We start from the raw sequence: 20,454 nt of genomic DNA, 5'->3' as shown, positions 1-20,454 counted from the left end.
CGGGCCGGGTTAGGTACGAGGGTCGGGTCGGGCCGGACAACCCGACCCGACCCACTTGACACCCCTACTATGAATTATACTAGATATCAAAGGCACGGCTCAATATATGTTATTTTTTAGTCTCAATTTGTATGATACAAATAAAATTTTGATAATTAATTATATTTTAAATATTTTTTAAATATTTTAAGTTGTTAACTATTGTAATTTATAATAATAATTTTTTGACATTGTAATTTACTATTTTAAATTGTTAGCCATTATAATTTAAATACTCTCCTTGTCCAAAGTTTTGTAGCATTGATAGTCTATTATATTTTTAGAATAATTTAAGTTTTTAATTACTGAAATTTATAATACCTTTTCTTCTATTTCAATTTAAGTGACACTGATATAATTTCGAGAGTCAATCAAATATCACGATTGAAGTCGCGAAGTAGACATGTCTTAAATGACTCATAATAACTAATGAGAAGTGATACAATAAAAATACTACTCTTTCCGTTTAAAAAAGAATAACATACTTTCCTTTTTAGTCCGTTTCAAAAAGAATGACCCCTCTTTTTTTTTGGCAATAATTTAATTTCAACTTTCCATATGACATGTTTAGGACCACAAGATTAAAGGATATTTTGGTACATTTGACACAACTTTAATTTAAGGCCACAAAATTCAAAAGTTTTCATTATTTTCTTAAATTTTGTGCCAAGTCAAAGTAGGTCATCCTTTTTGAAACGAAGGGAGTATAAAAAATACTTGTGGAAAAAAATTTAAGTGGGCCTCATATAAGATGTCAAGCTAATTTAAAACATCAATAATTAATTTATCTTTTTTTGTTTATTTTATTTTTTATTAAATATTTTTTTAAATATTTAGATGACTCATAATAATTAATTAGGGATAAAATAGTAAAATTACGATTGAAACAGCTGAAGCAAACATATCATAAATGTCTATTTTAATTTTTTTTTTATCAAATATTATTAACTTTTTAATATGTAAATGACATATAATAATCAATTCGGAAATAACTTATTAGAAGTGGTCTAACAAAATTAATACAAAAAATAGTTGTGAAAAAAATTTAGACAGGCCTTATATAAAATGTCAAGTTAATTTAAAACTTCAATAGTTTATTTATCATTTTTTTTGTTTATTTTATCTTTTTTACTAAATATTATTAATTTTTTTAACACTTAAATGACTTATAGTAATTAATTAGAGATGAAAAAATAAAACAACGACTGAAGCAGACATTTCATAAACGTATATTTTACTTTTTTGTTAAATATTATATTAATTTTTAATACTTAAATGACATATAATAATTAACTAGGAATAATATAGTAAAATCACGGATTAATACTTAAATGACCTATAGTAATTAATTAGTAAAATTACAATTGAAGCAACTGACATGTCATAAATATCTATTTATATTTTTGTTAAATATTATTAATTTTTTAATATATAAATAACATATAATAATTAATGAGGGATAATATAATAAAATCACGAAAGACGCAAGCAACACCACCGCCTCCTGCTTCCCTTCACGCTTCTATATATTAGAATATTTTGTCTATATAGCTCTGTGATTCCTGGTATCCTCATCCCCCTGGCCCTCCCCCACCCCGCCCGTTTGGTCCTCCCGAAGTTTTGAAATCCTTGTGATTACAAGGAAAATTCGGACAACTAAATCGAACGGCACTGTGAAAGAAAAAAAATTGATAAAGCCCATGCGTACAAGACAAGTACAAGACAACTGAAAGTCGTTACAGCTGAATAGATTTAACTGATCACAACATACAAGCCTCACAAACCTTTTATTCCACACATCCATATAACATAAAGTCATTTGGGAGATCACCAGCCTATGGCTCCACAAAGATCTTTCCTGTCGCATGTCCATCAATACTCCTGCTCCAAGCATCTTCAGCCTTGCTGAGAGGATGTTTGGAGTCGATCACTGTTTTAAGTTTCCCTTCCTTCACAAGCCTAACAAGCAATTCCAGGTTCTCCTTATTGGGAGTATAAAGGAAAGGTACCAACTGCTTCTTTGAAAAAGTTAATTTCTTTACAGCAAAGGTCCACATGGCGCCAGCTCCAGGAGTTAGATCGATGACCTTTGCACTCGCACTTAAATTAGGCTCAAAGGTAGACCAAGGGATCCCTGTTGTGCAGTGAACCACTGCATCATATTTTTGGCCTGATGGACTCTTAAGTGCTGCTCCCTCTGGGGTCTTGTAATCAAGAACCTCATCTGCTCCTAAGCTCTTCACAAAATCAAAGTTGCGGGCTCCACAGGTAGCAGTAACATGGGTGTTACCAAGTTTTGCCAATTGAACAGCATAGTGACCAACACCACCGGAGGCAGCCGTAACTAGAATGTTCTTCCGAGGTCCAGTTCCATCGAGCTTGACCCCAGCAGGATTGACAAGGGCCTGAAGAGCTGTAAGACCTGCAACAAGAAGACCTGCACCTTCTGCAGCTGATACTTCGGTGGGTCTTGTAACGGTCATACTCTCCTTAGCCACCGCATATTCAGCCAATCCACCTCCATTCTGTATCAAAGCTCATAAAGATCCATCAATCATAAGCAAAAAATAAGTTTTAAATCTATTGGACTAATTTAGTGAAAATAGAGTGAAAATCTTAACCACAACTAATATATCGTATACTAGAAGTAAATTCAGAATTAAATCAAATAGATGTATCTAGGGAAAATTCGGTTTGAAGAAATAGAACACCATATTACCCCATTACTGTTCAAAGTGAAATGATTTAGCTAATGAGGAGGAATACAACAAAATTAAGACGAGCAGGTTGCTCTAGTGATGGTGCCTCCACTTCCAACCAAGAGGTTAAGATTCAAGTCAGCTAGAAAACTACTGCAGGCCCATGGGGAAGAGAGTTTGAATGAGAGGACTTGGACACCAAAAGAAAAACAAAACACAAAATTAAGTAGCAGCATTGAACTGTACAGGTAGCCAACAAGAAACAAAATCAACATTCATGCAAAACGAATTAATGTAAACCCTGAGCAGGTCCCTAACCTACTAGGTTTCAACCAAGCTCCAAAATGTAAGAGATAGTGAAAATGAAACATTTGAAAAGAATTGGACTAACCCGGGTACCGAGCATAGCCACAACCTTGTCGCCGGCCTTGAAACTTTTTACATTAGATCCTACCTCTACAACCTCTCCTCCCACGTCGGTAGCTGTTACAACCAAAATCAGTTTAGAGAACCATAAACCAACAAGAATAAAATGCATATTACAATACATCTAGCAATTATCCCTAAAATTAAAGATAATGGCCAGGCTGTCTTGATGCCTTCACTAGTAAACTTCCTATTCGTGTACATTACCATTAACAACAGTTGATGTTATTCATCGAAGTTGATCTTCCTGTTGGCATCAAACTTTAATTCATTCTATTTTTTCAGAATCCAAGTTCAGATCCACTAACTCATTAAATGCTACACATGCAAAATAAACTCCATTTCTAACAACTTTATGACCGCAAATCCTTTGCCTATCAAATTTTTCACCTTTTTATGTTATCATTCTTGATCTCTCAGATACTTTACACTGATGTTGTTTACTATTCCAGTTTACAAATTTATAGTAGTATAGCAGAAACCACATTTCCTGCAATTCATGTTATCCCAATTGCTGTGAATTTTTGACAGACTCCCCTTTTTCCATACAGCTTCATAAGTTATTGACTAATATATACTGCATGTGGATTTATATGTAGCTAGTCCAAGAAAAGATTTTCTATCCCAATTTTCATGTGTTTACATGGAACCCTACTCTTGGAAAACGTGTACATGCTATTTCAGGGGAATGAGCTATATATCATCTGCAACAACAAAAAATAGAACAATAAACTTCTACATGAACTCTATCAGTTCCTTAAGTTAATAGTGATTCTAGATGTGTACGTCAGCCTTGCATAACCTAACAGCCATGTACCAAGGCTATTTTTGTTTATTTGGCCAGACAAAATGGGCAATAAAAGTGTGGCTCAATATAGGAACACCCATCTCTCACCCAAATGAAATTCTTTATTTATCAGCTCAGGTTCTACGAAAGGAAACAAGAACAAAAACTATATTAACCTTTCAAAGGAAATGATTTTTGATAGGTCGCAATGTAGCGTACAGTGTTTGAGAATACTTAGACAGAGATCCTCACACTAAGGCACTAAGGCTGATGCGGAAAACATTTGAGAACATGAAACACAAGGTGACTACTACCAAAACCAAAAAGCACTAGAAACACAGTGCAAGGAAATTCTAACAAAATGTCTAGATGTAATTGATGATTGAACTTACTTGGAATAAAAGGAAACTTGGGAGGAAGAAGTGGACGAAGCATGCCATTCTGAATTTTCCAGTCAATAGGATTTATGCTTGCAGCCTCCAGTTTTAGCAGGACCTCATCTGTCTTCGGAGTAGGCACAGGAACTTCCACATGCTGCAAGAAGCAAATATGTGTACACAATCAGAAAAGGTTTTGTAATGACCCTTAAGATCATTTTCCGTGTTCCTGCTTATTTTCGCCGTTAGAGCTTTCCCATAGCTGCCCCAAGCTAAGTTACTCAGACTCGGGTGCGGGTATCTGAGACAGGTACGAATCCAAGAGTCGGATTCGTCAAAATTTAAATTTTAGGATTCGAGGTTGCGAATCCGAGTAGGGATAGGGGTGCGAGGATTCGGCTAACAAATTCAAATATTATGAATATAGAATTATAAAGATATTCTAAAAACCCGCTATTGACCAAAATCAAGAAAGCATCCCAACTTTTGCAATTACTTTTCAATTAAGAGTAGTTTTAGTATTATGAGTTTCTTTAACTTACCTACAATAATTTATAGAAAAAAAAAAAAAGAAACGCATAATTAGGAGTACTTTTTCAATGCTAGGGTTATATTCTCTAACTAAAATATTATTTTACGATATATAATTATATATTGATTCTTTTTATATTATAAAGAATTAAAAAATTTAAAGACACAACCGAATTTTATATTCTAAGGAATAAATATATAAATGCCGACACAATTCTTTCTTCCCCAAAGACGTGAGATCTCTGTTTCTTCCCAAGAACATCGACAAGTTGTAATTACTTCTCTTGTTTGGACTACAGTCGTCGGTTGGACTTTTTCCAGGTAAGTCACCGGTCTACTATCAATGTTACCCTCAAATTTGTTCTTGAGTTTGGTCAACATATCCAAAATCATTTGACCGAATCTGAGATAGCGGAAGCACCCACACCCGCGCCAGTCTCGTGTCGAGACGGGTTCGGCAGCAAAACCGAAGAGTTCGCGCAACATAGGCCCCAAGTCATTTATGACTTGCTAGAACTGATAGTCCGGTTACCTGACAGTTCGTTTGGTTTTTAGAACCATTTCCCCGTTTAGAAGTCTTCGTTGGTCCCAAATGGTCACCGAGCGAAACTTTAGTAAAACAATATCGGATGGAAAATCCGACTTCGCCAACGCATCCGGAACGTCGAAATCTATATGGTTACATATCTCGTTTGCTCGTATCGGACTCCGGATGCATCCCGAGGCATTGGTCGAAGCTTGGGATCAAATTCCAAGCTTCAGTCGTTGCCTGTCATGGATGGAGATACCTAGGTCGCAGTTGAATGAATGCAATCGCCGCCTAGTGCGTGTGCGTGATCGCGTAACCCGAGGGCTGGAGTAGTCCATTTAAAAACCATCTTTTGGCCGAAATTTGGTCATTTCCTCCATTTCTTTGAGTCCCCAAACCCTCATAGTGTGTAGAATCCTTAAAATGTGTGTTGCGTGTTGATTGGAAGCTTGAAGATCTTGTGTTTTCGTGGTTACATCAAATCTAAGGTATGAATCCTTTAAATTTTGGTGTTAAATCCTTGTTTATTAGACTCAAAACCCCAAATGACTTGAGGCTTGATTTTAGCCCCAAACATAGTTGTTTTGCACAAATTTCTTGAGGGCTTTAACTCCCTAATGATATTTGAACAATGGGTTGGTCTCGGAAACTCGTTTTCCGTATGTGGGACCCACTTGGGGGTTTTGGTGTCATTTTGGACCCAAAGCACAATTGGTGCAATATGGGTGTTGTTATTCTTGTAATAATGCATAGATTATGTTATTGATAGCTTGGCTCGTGGAAGAAGCTTCAAGGAAAGGGAAATCAAAGATTGTTGGTTCGTGAGCTATATTTGAACTCGATGTAGGTTAGGATTACTTGTAGTTATATTGAGCTTTATTGTAGTATAATTGTGATATCTTGATAAGATTGGGCGGGGTCTTAGGTGTTGAAATGGTAGACGATAATGCTTGAGACTACTTGAAACACTTAAACTATTGAATTTGTAAAGTGTGATGCTTGACCTATAGCCTAGAACCTTGGTTAGTTGGATTTGTAATCTCATGAATAGCATGAGAATACTTTAGTCGCTCTCGTAAATGAGAGTGACCTTGTTCACTCACCTTAATGGTTGTTGACCGAGATATGCTTAGTTGTGAAATGACTTTAGGTGCTTGCGGTAACTTAGGTGAAATCCTTGAAGGAGAATTGTTCCATAGAACTAGTGTGGATTGGTAAGCCCTAAAGGCATGCTTTAGATAACTTATCCTAATTCGGGGTAGAAGTTAGACTTGTAGAGAGAACCTTTGGGGATTATTAGAAGCAAAACTTGACCCGCCTTAATCTTGACTATGTAACTTCTTAGTGACCTAGATAGGTGTTGAACGCCTGGATTATACTTTTGGTGATATAATGGCTAAATCCGGTAAGTGGTTTATGCATGTTATCGATGTTGGCGTGATGTGTATACTTGATTGATTATCTTGTTGTCATGATATGAATAGCATTGGAAAGTCTTGTGAATCGAATCTATGATTATGCTATCACTTAACTTATTGGCTAGTTTACTATGTGAGCCTTGAATGATGTCACAACTATTATTATGATTCAAGCTTAATGACTAAGCTAATGTTTGTGTAAGAGAAACTTTTGCTCTAGTATTGTGAGCCATGTGGGTAAAAGAAGGATTTTAGAAGGTATACCCATGACTTATTATTGACTTGTTAATAATCATGATGAAACTCAGAAAAGTGGTGATCGCTCATATCATTTAGATATACATGCCCATGCATCTAATCAAATAATGTGGTGATGGTTAATGGTAAAGTACCTTGATATGTATTTCCTTACCCCTCTTACTCTCTATTGTTGTGGGCTTGTACTTGTTATTGAGTTGACTACATATGTATGTATTTATTATTGTCTTGGTGTTTATTGACGATATGATGATGCCCGGTGAATCCGGACGATATATTGATGCTATGATGATGCGCGGTGAATCCGGAGGATATATTGATGATGTGATGATGCCCAATAAATCCGGAAGAGGTATTGATGTTATGATGATGCCCGGTGAATCTGGAGGATATATTGATGATGTGATGATGTCCGGTAAATCCGAAAGAGGTATTGATATTATGATGATGCCCGGTGAATCCGGAGGATCTATTGATGAAGTGATGATGCCTGATAAATCCAGAAGACGTATTGATATTATGATGATGCCCGGTGAATCCGGAGGATATATTGATAATGTGGTGATGCCCGGTAAATCCGGAAGAGGTATTGATATTATGATGATGCCCGGTGAATTCGGAGGATATATTGATGATGTGGTGATGCCTGGTAAATCCGGAAGAGGTTTGATATTATGATGATGCCCGATGAATCCGGAGGATATATTGATGATGTGGTGATGCCCGATAAATCCGAAAGAGGTATTTATGTTATGATGGTACCCGGTAAATCCGGAGGATATACTAATGTTATGGTGATGTTACATATGGTAAGTATATATGAATATGTCGGTATGTGTGGATATGTCATTGTATGGTTAAGTCCTTGTGTGCACTTAAGATATGAGGTTTTCCTTGAGAAGTTGTCTAAAATTCTCTACCTTTAATCACTAGTTAAGTGATGTGACTCTTGTTAATACCAAATAGTGAATAGAAGTAAAATATGCCGATTATTGGGTTACCACGAATTGGTAAGTGTAATAATGTGTAGAATTAAGGATTCACCTAGTGAATATATTTGTCTTGAATAAACGGTTATGTTAAGGAATTTCGCCTAGTCAAATAGGTTATCTTGATAACTAGTTGTCTATATAAAGTGGTTACGTTACTTGATGGCTAGAAGCCTAGAATACTAGTTGGTGGACCTTGTTTAGTTAAAATGTGGTAACTAGCTGTTATGGTTGTTAAATGGCTAATTATGGTAATAGACTTAGCATTGTGGATGGTTAGTGATATTGATGTCTAGTGTGTAATGCCATTGGTTGCTTAAATGAAGACTTCGATAATTATGGTGCTAGCTAGAAAATGGTGTGGTTAATAGATAGATAAGTGGGTTGGTGTTATGTAGCTTCTCCCTATTTTGATGACTTGTGTACTTGTGATAACTACGAATGAGTTGTTAAATGATGATTGTGGTTTAGTTGTGTATCTTGACTAAATGTGGATGTTGGCTACTTAGTAGATAACATGCGGGTGTCCGATATGGGTACGGATCTAGAGGTCGGATCCTTCGCGGTCTCAATTTAAAGATTAGGGGATATGGATCTAGGGATGGATACGGGTGCGGGGATTCGGCAAAAATAATTTAAATATCTAAAAATAGAGTTATAAAACATAAATTATGAGATATTATATGAAAAAATTGAGGAAAAAATATTGTTCAAGAAGAAAATCTTGGAAGGAGATAAAAAGAAAAGCAATAACATAGAAATTTCTATATACAAGGTATTCCATTTTCTTCAATTTCACCTTAGCTTTAGTTTTGATTACTAAATTTCTTAAATCTATCCGGACTTTTCCAGTCGATTTTGGTCAAAGTACCCAAAATCGATTGACCAAATCGGGTACGGATCCCACACCCATGTCGTGTCGACACGAGTGCGGCATCAAAAGTGAAGAGTCCGAGTAACTTAGCTTATGATGACTAGCAAACTAGTTGCTTAATAATAATGATTCATATTCGATTTTGTACCTTGATTTATAGTTATTGTCTTACTTTATATCATCTTTATAAGATAATTTAGCACAGTCGGCCAATGATGTCTACTGATAACCCGTTGTTTTGGTACTCATACTACACTTATGTACCTTTTTGGTGCAGACCCGAGTACTAGTTGCCGCCGCTGAGTTGAGATCACGTTGTGTTGATCTTCCGGAGACAAGGTGAGCTCATGGAGTCCGAGTCGCCCGTTTTCCCTCTATCTTATTTTTGTCTTCTGTATTCGAGACGAATGTATAAGACTATTTAAGACTATTCAGACTTTAAGTTGTATTTCCTATTGCCGAACTTAGATGCTCTTGTACTAATATTACTAGGTCGTGGGAATTGGTATCCGTGGTTGTTTGTCTATTGTGAACAATGTTGTTGTTGTAGTATTCATCTATTGTGGCCCTTGTCGGGCATTCCTACCAAAGTAACCCATTGCTTTAGCTCCGGGTTATGGTATTGGCTTATCTACTGGTGGGTTTTATTAGGTGCCATCACGATTCATGAATCGGGTCGTGACGGTTTTAATAGTAGAAGCGTTTCTACTACTGTGTATAGAGCAGCCTCATACGAGAAAGTGTTTAAAACAAATTACAGCAAAAAGGAATAAGACAAGATAATATGATAAACAACTGCAATCATTACTCGATATAAAATTCAGTATGCTAAATAAAAGGAATAAGGTTTATCTAATAAAATAGGTCCATAGCCTTCTTCTCTTTTACTGACGTACGCCACTCTTTGAAAGTTCAACTTCATGGAATAATGTGAAAATCAAGAACTATATTTACGTTCACACTCAAAATCCAAATGGTGACAAAGAAACCTGTACTTACTAAACATCAAATGAAGTTTTATATGTATACTGCACAAAATTTTTCTACTCAGATGCCCAATTTGGAGATATTAATTACTTAATGGGTGATTTTTTATGGTTGGTGGAGTTGCCGGTTTTTTTTCCTTTATCTTCTCTTTCCTCAAACTAACCCTCAATTTAAAAGTTACTTCCAAGCTAGCACTTTGCTAGTGCTCAATTTAAAAGTTATTTCCAAGCAAGCTCTCTTCGAGAAATAATGACACACTCAAAGTTACAAGACACACTACCTCAACAAAAATATCATGAAAGACTTCCCTTATTTTCAGAAACCTCCCTTAAGTTAGCCTCATAACATCAAACCTTCCTTCTAGTTTTTTTTGGGTGGTACATTGGAAAAGACTGCAAACATTCTACCCTCCCCAGACCCCACTATGTGGGAATTACTGTGTATGATGTTGTTGTTGCTGTTGGAAAAGATTGGAACAATCAAAATTTTTCACAAGCTACATCTCCCTTCTGGTTTATGTTATTACGCTTGCCCCCATTATTTAATTTTGTAAACAACTCTTTTAACGTACAAAAATTGTAATCAGGCTAATTTGCCTTTTCTGTATACTCTTTTGCTTAATTGATTCTATGAACATCTTTCTTGAAAAATTTCTTAAGTGTATATCGAAAAGAAATCTTAAAACTTCTTTTGTGATTCTAAATCAACATTTTGAAAGATCTCTTAAAACTAAAAACTATGTTTAATGTGATTTTTCCTCTCAAGAAAGACATTCAAGTTCTTGTGGGAACTCACCAGGTATGTTGTTGTTGTAGAAAAGCTACGATTTTTTGAACTCTTACTTCAAATTACAGATAATCTATGGCTGAAAGAAGAGAAGCTGAAAGATATTTTAACTCAAATTGATATGGTGATTGACAAGCATATTAAGGAAAGAGTGAAATAAAATCTGAAGCATACATAAGAAGAAGAAAAATGAAGCACATACAATAGCATATACCGAACTTAATAGCTTAAGGATTTTGCAAAGATTAACATAAAGAGTTCTTTGGAAACCAAGAAGCTATTAACTAGATCCATTAAAAACACATATATTAATATAACCAAAACCTTCACCCATGAAATCAGACCCCATGAAGCCTATGCTGAGGAAGAGAAAAAGGACTTGTACCTAGTGTACGCATACATGTATGTGCATTGGGACATCAAAGGCATTTGAGGCTACTGAGAAGCAGCTCCTCTTAGATCATCGTAAGCGGTGGTATTTAGGTTGATTAAATTCTAATACTTCAAAAGGGCAGGGCATGAGGAAAACTCTACTATACCCAAAACTTAAACTACATCCTTTAAGTATCTTGATAAACAAAAAACGTCCTCATTGCACCCAACGATGTGGCCAAGTGGTCAATGAAGTGGGTGAGAACTGAAAACCATGAGGTCTCAACTTCGAATCCTAGAGGAGTCAAAAAACACAAGTGAGTTCTTTCAATCGATCCTAACCTTGGTGGATAGAATTAGCTGGTACATGTTGCTGGTGGAAGGTGGTATGTATCCCGTGGAATTAGTCGAGGTGCATGCAAGCTAGCCTGGACACCACTGTCATTATAAAAACATCCTCATTATTTGCAAAAATGGACGAGTTTCATCCTTCAGTTATCTCATATTACAAAACTAACGAAATCTTTTGAATAATCTCTTCTCCAGTCATGGAACTTTGGTGAGAACTGAGATTTGCTTTGCTTTCTAATATGTCTGAAATAAACAGTTTGAAGATGCTTGCTTTCTTTGTTAAAGTTTGCAGCATTATATGTATGCATGTGTCGTTGGAGGTTGATCGCCCTAACATTTATGTGTTATCTTAATCGAAAATGTCCTTTCCTTCTAGGGATGACAATGGGGTAGGTTGAACCTTAACCCCACAAAATTTTCAACCCGTCTACCCCGCTTTGCAATTTTATGCATTTTAAACCCGTCCCGCCCCACATAAATCCATTCCCCACCACCACCACCACCCTCACTTTCGAAATAGGATTACTGGATTAGGGACAGCTTTTAGTTATTGACCTTATTACATATTTTCAGGTGTGTAGCATAGACAATGTAACAACAACAACAACAAACCCAGTGTATTCCCACTTTGTGGGGTCTGGGGGGGTAAGATGTACGCAGTCCATACCTCTACCTCTGATGAAGTAGAAAGGCTGTTTCCGAAAGACCCCCGGCTCAAGTTACGAGATATCAAACAAACACATAGTACAGCACAGAAGCAGATGACATAACATAGATACTGCAGCCATAAGGAATATAAAACAGAGTAAAGCAGGAATGCAGGAATATAAAGCAGAGGAAAGCACACAGATTCGTAACAAACATAGAACACGGAACACGGAACAGAACATTGAATACGGAATCATACCAGGAATACACCCCCACCAATTACCTCCCTACATTAGCGACCCGAACAGGCCCTAATCCTCTGCCGTAATTCGCGTCTTCCAGACCTTCCTATCTAGGGTCATGTCCTCGGTAAGCTGTAACTGTTCCATGTCCCGCCTAATCACCTCACCCCAGTACTTCTTCGGTCTACCCCTACCCCGTCTAAAACCATCCAACGCTAGCCTCTCACACCTACGGACCGGGGCATCCATGCCCCTCCTCTTCACGTGTCCGAACCATCTCAATCGTGCTTCCCGCATCTTACACTCCACTGAAGTCACCCCAACCTTCTCCCGGATAGTCTCATTCCGAGCTCTATCCCTTCGGGTCAGTCCACACATCCAGCGCAACATCCGCATTTCTGCCACCTTCATTCTTTGGGTGTGGGAGTTCTTAACTGGCCAACACTCCGCTCCATACAGCAAGGCCGGACGGACTACCACCCTATAGAATTTACCTTTAAGCTTGGGCGGCACCTTCTTATCACACAGCACCCCCGATGCAAGTTTCCACTTCATCCATCCCGCCCCGATACGGTGCGAGACATCCTCGTCAATCTCACCGTTACTCTGGATCACGGACCCGAGGTACTTGAACTTATCCCTTTTCTTTACCTCCTGCGCTTCTAGCCTCACCACTACCTCATTCTCTCGCCTTACGTCATTAAACTTACATTCCACATACTCTGTCTTGGTTCTGCTCACCCTGAACCCTTTAGACTCCAGAGTTTGCCTCCACAGCTCTAATTTGTCGTTCACACCCCCTCGCGTCTCATCTATCAGGACTACATCGTCTGCAAAAAGCATACACCACGGCACCTCCCCTTGGATACGCCGCGTTAACACATCCATTACTAGCGCAAACAAAAAGGGACTAAGAGTAGATCCCTGATGCAATCCTGTCAGGACAGTGAAATGCTCTGAGTCTCCTCCCGCCGTCCTCACCTGGGTTTTCGCTCCCTCATACATATCCTTAATTACTCTGCTATATGCCTGCGGTACTCCACTCACCTCCAAGCATCTCCAAAGCACCTCCCTGGGGACTTTGTCGTACGCCTTTTCTAGGTCGATGAACACCATGTGCAAATCCTTCTTCCTTTCCCTATATTGCTCCACCAACCGCCGTACCAGGTGAATTGCCTCCGTCGTCGAGCGGCCGGGCATAAATCCGAACTGGTTTTCCGAGATAGACACTATCCGTCTCAGCCTCACCTCGACCACTCTCTCCCAGATCTTCATAGAGTGACTCAGTAACTTAATCCCCCTATAGTTATTGCAACACTGAATGTCCCCCTTATTCTTATAGAGGGGGATCATGGTACTCCACCTCCACGCCTCGGGCATCTTTGCTGTCCTGAAAATTTCATTGAACAATGCAGTCAACCACCTTACACCAGCCTCTCCAACGAACTTCCAAAACTCCACCGGTATCTCATCCGGCCCCGTCGCCCTACCCCTTCGCATCCTGCGGACTGCCTGTCTAACCTCGTCTACCTTAAAACGTCTACAATAGACAATGTATTTTTAAAAAAAACTTTTGCTCATTTCATTGTTACTATACTATAATACCTATTCTGTTACAATATAACGTAAATATTGTGAGAAATATTGGAGAAGAATATTATTGAATTGTTGTCACTACATTAGTACACTAAGACTCTATTTATAGACACTACATTCCAATCCTTTTCCAAGTAGGACACTACATTACAATCCTTTTCCAGATAGGATTCCATATGTTATTCCTTCTACTCATATTCTAACACTCCCTCTCAAGTTAGTGCATACAAGTCATATGTACCAAGCTTGTCATGAATGTAACTAATACGAGGATCGATGAGGGACTTAGTGAATATATCTGTAAAATAACTAGTAAGGACTGGTAGGGACGTCTGCACGACCGCAGTTGAAAAGGATCATACAGAAGAAGTGGGGGAAAAAGTAGTAAACGCCACCGGAAAGTCGATTTCTTGCTAGAAAATTGTCAGAAACTGGTATAAAATATATTGGTCATCCCAAAATAAAGAGATGAGTAGATTTTGAACAAGAAAGTCATCGAAAACCTGGTTGGAACATGCTCATGCGTCGGATTTTAGATTTGACGACTGAAAATGGTCAAATAAATTATGTGGGTAGGATCGGAAAAATGGAAAGACCCTACTGAAAAGGAGAAATTACAATGGGTAGAGTCCGAATGATGCATGACCTTACTGCAAAATAGAAATATTGGTAGGGTCAAAATGATGGCACGACCCTATTGAAAAAGAAAAATTATATGGGTAGGATCGGAATGACAGTACGACCCTACAGGAAAAATGAAAAATTATATGGGTAAGGTCAGAACGATGGCACGAGCTTGCACAAATCAAAATTGAGGAGTCACCAAAAAGACACATGGAACTACGCAAATCAGATCTGAGGAGTCACCAAAAAGACGCACGGTACTTTGCAACTCAGATATAAGAAAGTAGTCACCGGAAAGATGCATGGTGTTACCCAAATCAAATATGAGAAAATAGTCACCGAAAATATGCACGATTCTACGCAAAGAAGATATGAGAAAGTAGTCACCATTAAGATGCATGGTACTACACAAAAAAGATAAGAGAAGTAACTGGAAAGAAGCATTGTGGGCCAAATTTTGCTAACATAATCATTGGCCAGACGAGCGGCATATATGGGTCATAGCCGCCAGCCAGCAGTGGAAGCTCTTTGATTTTCTACCAAGATTGTAGAAGCAACAATAACAACATACCTAGTGGTATTTCCACAAAGTGGGTTCTGGGTGGTAAAGTGTACGTAGTCCATACCAATACCACTACCTCAGATAAAGTAGAGAGGTTGTTTCCGATAGACCCTCCACTCAGGACAGATAACATTATAACAAACAAAAAGTATAAAAGCAAACAACAAAAAGGATATCACGCCGCTAGATTAGGCATGACATGGAGATGTTACGGCCTTGATAGAAAGGTGTGGAAGACGCAGATTAGGGTAGAGGGTTAGTAGAAGCTCGACTACTGTAGAAGCTAATACTATTGTTGAAGCTCTAATAGCATGAAAAATTAGGTCTTGGGCCCAACTTACACCCCTAAAGCTAGCTCAAAGGGAGGAGGATTGCTCAACACTTACAAAGAGTCCACCCATATCATTAACCACCAATGTGGGACTTTTTAACACCTCACCTCAAGGCCAGGAATGGACATCTAGTGTGGGTAATTTTTTAATTAGTGTGTGGGTAATTTTTTAATTTGAGGGCCCAACTTTGGGTGAGATGGGTCTTGTTCTTATATTATATAAAATTAGGTTTTAACCTAACTCACACCCCAAAAACTAGCTTATGAGGAGGATTGTCTAAGTCCATATAAGGAAAACAATGCCTATTCCATTTTTGACGTGGGACTCTTAACACAACCCCACGCGCCAGACCTCGTTAATCGGAGCGTGGACAATATAATATGGGAGCCCAACATTAGTGAACAAAGAATTCGAATTGGCCTGGCTCTGATACTCCTCAAATTGGATCATTTCCTTATAGGAACAAGACATTAAAGTGTCTTCTTGATCTACTCAAATCTACAAATCAATTTCTCCAAGAAATTTAAAAGCAATTATTTTTAAAAAAAGATGTGGTTATTTGGATTAAAAGGAGCCTCTAGGTTCTCTGCTTCTTCTACTGTTGAAGAAGTTACTCAAGAAAGCATTGTTACGACGGGTATACAACTTTTTTTTTTCTTTTTTGAAGTCACATTTTTCCTGTTTAATACCCTTTTTCCCAATTTTTGAAATTTTTGACTATGTGGTTCTTCCACTTGACACTATTTCTGCTCCTACTTACGATTATTTTTACATTGAAACACTGAATTATATCAAAATAAATATCCAACAAACAAACAAGCAAGAGTCACAAGCATTAATTAACACTATTAGAGGTCGTTTGGTAGACTGCATAAGAATAGTACTAAATATAGTCTAGTGTATTAGCTTATGTTTTGTTTGAACCCGCATAGACCCGCAACCCGTCCCGACCCACATTAATCTTTAAAAAAATTATTTCACCCCACATATCCTTAAACACACTCCCGCCCCGCACCTGCCCCGCCCCTTTGCAATCCCTAGTTTCTTCTGTTGTATATCTATAGACTAAATTGTCAGTTGGGTATGTTTGAGCTGAAGAAATTTGTGTATAGGTTAAATTAAAACATGTGGTTATTTTAAGAGCCTAAATTAAATGTCATATATTTAACATTACGGGGTTCTTGTATGGGCAGAGCATACACCCGAGCTGAAGCTGGTTACCTTTGTACCGTACGTAGTGCAGCTGACCTATGAAATACTAAATATTTTGTGTGATAGTGTTGGTCCAAATCTTCTAAGAAATGTATAATTCAAATGAATAAAGCACTCCATCATAGGCGGAAACAGTTGTTAGGCAGTACTATGAAACTCAATACTTATTTGTTTTTAGATAAGATATGTAGTATGTCTTTCTCAATGTTGTTCTTAAAGGGTTCTTAGGAAAGCTTCTACCTCCAAAGAAACTGAGTTTATTAATTTGGAATGGTTTTAAGTTGGGACTGTTCATTTTCCAAGGCAACAATTGAACAACAAAAGAAGAAGATCGGTTTTGGGAAGTCACATGGGACTCACGGGAATATTTGGTTCCATTGGTTTAGTAATGTTGAGTAACAGTGGGATTGTTAGGAATCCTGAAATCTCCTTACAAGAAATGTGTACACTTCCAGAAACAATGTAAAAGTAGAAACAACACTTCAACTATTATTAATTGTCACCAACAAGTAGAGCGAATTTTACAAACGGCAAATAGAGAATACTTCAACAACCAAGGTATTCCGAGGAACCTTAACCTCCTAATCTGCCAGAAGAATCCTACAGAAAGATCTGATAGTTTTTTTCTTTTTTCCGGCTACAATATATCACAAAACACTGCATAAACTGCTCTTTAACTGCTAGAAACTACTAGAAATACATGCACAGAATAATTAAAAAATAAAACAGATACATTTAAGCTTTATTTTCACCCTTTTTCCTGCGCTTTTAGACCCTAGTAACAGCAGGTCTAACAGGGGTGAAAACTGGTTACTTTCGCAAACAAGAAGGATGGCTTTTGTTCACAAAAATATTCTAGGGATGTAGATTAATTTGTTGTCATAATTAAAGGATGTTTTTGGCCCAAAACGCGCCACACTTTACTATTTACCAATGACTGCCTTAGCAACAACTGAAGTTCAGCATATGAGAGCTGACATTTACGGAGGATTGATTGAACTGTGAGAGTAGAATTGCAACAGATGACCGACATAGCAGACTTCGACTAACTTAGAATTAAGGCACGGAAGTAGTTGATTATACTGTTTTACCAGGGGAGACATGAAAGCAGACGCATTTAAATGAATAGTTGGATCTCAAATTTCTCGGAATGGATCACTATCATCTAACAGATACTAGTAACATTGGCTACAGTGATTTCTTCAAGCTTAACCAAACCACAGATTACCGTAATCCTATTTCTTTCTCATTGCTTTTTTATCTGCTTAAGCATTATAGTACTCTAGAAATTCAAGAGCTTTTAAGACTTATGCCTTTTCCTTCAACTCTTCACCTTCACATTATAAATTTTACCTTCTTTTTTTTTTCGTTTTGATAGGGGAATCAACAAAGATAAATTTATGTGTACAGAAAGATACCATTGAAACACCCCCTGGAAAAAAAAAGGTGCTACTAATGAACTCCCAATATCAATGTATGCCTCCCATCAAGTTCAACTACATAAACAAGTGAAGCAGAAAATAAGCTAGATTCCACTATCTAAAAATTATTTTCACCGAAAGTTTTAAATGTCGACACTCGACTCAACCATGTAAATAAGAATGCTTGTTATGAAAGCTATCCAAACACGTTAGAAAAAGTAATAGGAAGCTCTCAAGCTTCTCAAAGTGGAAATCAGCTATTGAACTTTTCTGACTTGGTTAGCCTCTCACAAAACAAATTCTTGCTTCATACAAATTAGTAAGAAAAATTTATCTAAACATTTGAAGCAAAAAATTAATTTCCAGACTAGTAAATGGGTAAAAATGATGATTTAAGTTTTATAATTCTCTTAATTAATGGCTAATATCATCTTCTCTTATCCCGTACCTCCTAATTGTGCTCCCCAACAACAAAAATTTTGTATTGCTAATTAAATTATCAATTCAAACAATTGTTCGAAAATTTTTACGATATTTTTCATGACATAAGATAAATTAAATTCTCCTGCCAACTTTAGTTTAATGAATACGATCGAAGAATCCTAATTTCTAGTGAGGTACATATGATTCAACAGTCCAACGGCCAATCAAATAGGTTTCAGACGCTCGCTCGTCATCAAACAACAACTATTTCCTTCCAGGTGTGTTTGGTTAGAAGAGAAATGTTTCCTGCAAAATATTATCCTCTGTACCAAACACGCAAACAATCCCATTGAATAACTTTTCTCCTCAGCGACGTCCCAACCAAATACGTTAACACTCAAAACATAGTTACTGATATGAAAAAAAAAAAGAAGAAGGTATTTTGCAGATCGAAAGGTGAAATTACCTTCAAACCAGCGGCTCCGCGGCCATAAGAGTTGTATTGAACAGCGTGCATAACCTTCCCAGCCATCTCAAATTCAGCAACTTCCTAAAATCTCTCTGGATCAGGGACGAACAAGACCTCCAAGTTGTAGCAAAACTGGGTATTGGACCTATCGGAATTGGAATATATATAGAAAAAAACTTATGGAAACTTACACGGGCTAAGCATCTGAGATAAAATTAATAATTTTTAGTCAAACTTCTTAGTGTTTTTACACGAAAATGGTTCAAAATATCCCAAAGTTGACTGAAAGAAGCTTCTAAAGAGGACGCCAAAGTTGACAAAACTTAGGTAAATATTTCTTCTAACCAGTGGCTTCTCGTATTCTCTCTTCGTTTTTTTTTCCTTCTGTTGTCTCCCTCGTCTTTTTTAATAGGAAAGGTTTCCGCGCGAGTTGTCTCATTAAAACTGAGTCGTTAAAAATAATAAATTATTCATTAAAAATAATAAAATTGGTCATTTTTGTTATATTAAGTTCAAAAATTTTAAATTAATTATGAAATATTAAATATAATTTTTAATAAATAATGTAGAAAATTATAATAAACAATTAATTTACTTGAATTATGTATCCCCTCCCCCGCAACTCAACAATTTCATAATCAAATCGATATAAACAAAAATAATAATCATGTAATTATCAAAAAAAAAAAAATTATACTTCACGCTTTTCTTTATTACACATTATTCTCTATCTAAAATGACTAACCATTTCTTTCTTTTTCTTTTTCCTCTTTCTGCTGACTTTTTCTGCCATTGAAACATATTTGACATAACCATTTTCACTGCTTTTGTGACAATTCCTGATTTATTGTATTGACCGTCTTCTGTCATTGGCTGAAATTTGAAGGCGTCACCAGGAATTAGTATCTCCCATCGATCGCCGCCAGAAATTAAGTCGCTGACGTTTTTTTCGACGAACCTGGCATATTCTCTGGCGAGTCTAATCTGTCTAATGGCTTTCTCCCTTATTTTTTTGTCTTCTTTCCTCTTTCTTGCAGGTACTACCAGTGCAGGGGTCCCTGACATTTCCAGTTTCCCAGACGAACACACGTGAGGCATCTCCGGTGATAACACGATTTCAGTGACCAATTTCCGCCACAATTTGCCGGAATCGAGCGACTCAACCAAGTAAACAGACCCAGCTTCGAATAGGTGCACTCACTCCATTTCGTCTAGCCATATATATTGCTTTCTTGGTTCTTGCAGCGGCTACTTTTTGCCTTGTTTAGTGTTTTGATTCGCTTTTCTTCGTGCCGTGGCTGAATATCTTGTCTGCAAGTGTCGAATTACTTGTTTATTTCTATATCCCTGAGTAGTGGTTACTATTCGATGTGTTGTTAATTCTGCTTGTATTTTAGTCATATTTCGATTTCGTTTTCTTCGCATCTTGACTGACTATCTTGTTTGGGTGGTGATGATTTACTTGTTTATTTATGTATTTCATAATAGTGTTTTACCTGTTT

The 20,454-nt window shown here is 37.2% G+C and overlaps 1 protein-coding gene and 1 non-coding gene across 3 annotated transcripts; both read right to left on the bottom strand.

Moving 5' to 3' along the window:
- Positions 1–1,713: 1,713 nt before the first annotated feature.
- Positions 1,714–19,343, bottom strand: LOC107855655 (chloroplast envelope quinone oxidoreductase homolog). Of its 2 annotated transcripts, XM_047409169.1 has the most exons (5): positions 19,204–19,343; positions 18,950–19,097; positions 4,344–4,485; positions 3,130–3,221; positions 1,714–2,564 (listed from the first exon to the last, which is right to left on the bottom strand). In XM_047409169.1, the coding sequence occupies exons 2-5, from the start codon at positions 19,013–19,015 to the stop codon at positions 1,875–1,877; spliced, it is 990 nt and encodes a 329-aa protein (XP_047265125.1). In that variant the 5' UTR covers positions 19,016–19,097; positions 19,204–19,343; the 3' UTR covers positions 1,714–1,874. The 2 variants fall into 2 exon arrangements, with proteins under 2 accessions (XP_047265125.1, XP_047265124.1); XM_047409168.1 differs by lacking the exon at positions 19,204–19,343 and having other exon boundaries at positions 18,950–19,187.
- LOC124897491 lies at positions 18,040–18,160 on the bottom strand. The gene has a single exon (XR_007054207.1). It is a non-coding gene; the product is annotated as a small nucleolar RNA snoR83 (small nucleolar RNA).
- Positions 19,344–20,454: the final 1,111 nt, after the last annotated feature.

This window comes from Capsicum annuum, chromosome 3, assembly GCF_002878395.1.
Source record: "Capsicum annuum cultivar UCD-10X-F1 chromosome 3, UCD10Xv1.1, whole genome shotgun sequence".
NCBI lineage: Eukaryota > Viridiplantae > Streptophyta > Magnoliopsida > Solanales > Solanaceae > Capsicum > Capsicum annuum.
Note: the sequence above shows the minus strand (reverse complement) of the source record. Positions and strands in the feature narration are given on the sequence as shown.

Coding starts and splice junctions, on each gene's coding strand:
- LOC107855655 (XM_047409169.1), bottom strand. CDS start 19,015: ATGGCTGGGAAGGTTATGCACGCTGTTCAATACAACTCTTATGGCCGC. Junction 4,486..18,949: donor GCGGAGCCGCTGGTTTGAAG/GTAATTTCACCT, acceptor TGCTTCTTGCAG/CATGTGGAAGTTCCTGTGCC. Junction 3,222..4,343: donor CAAGTTTCCTTTTATTCCAA/GTAAGTTCAATC, acceptor TGGTTGTAACAG/CTACCGACGTGGGAGGAGAG.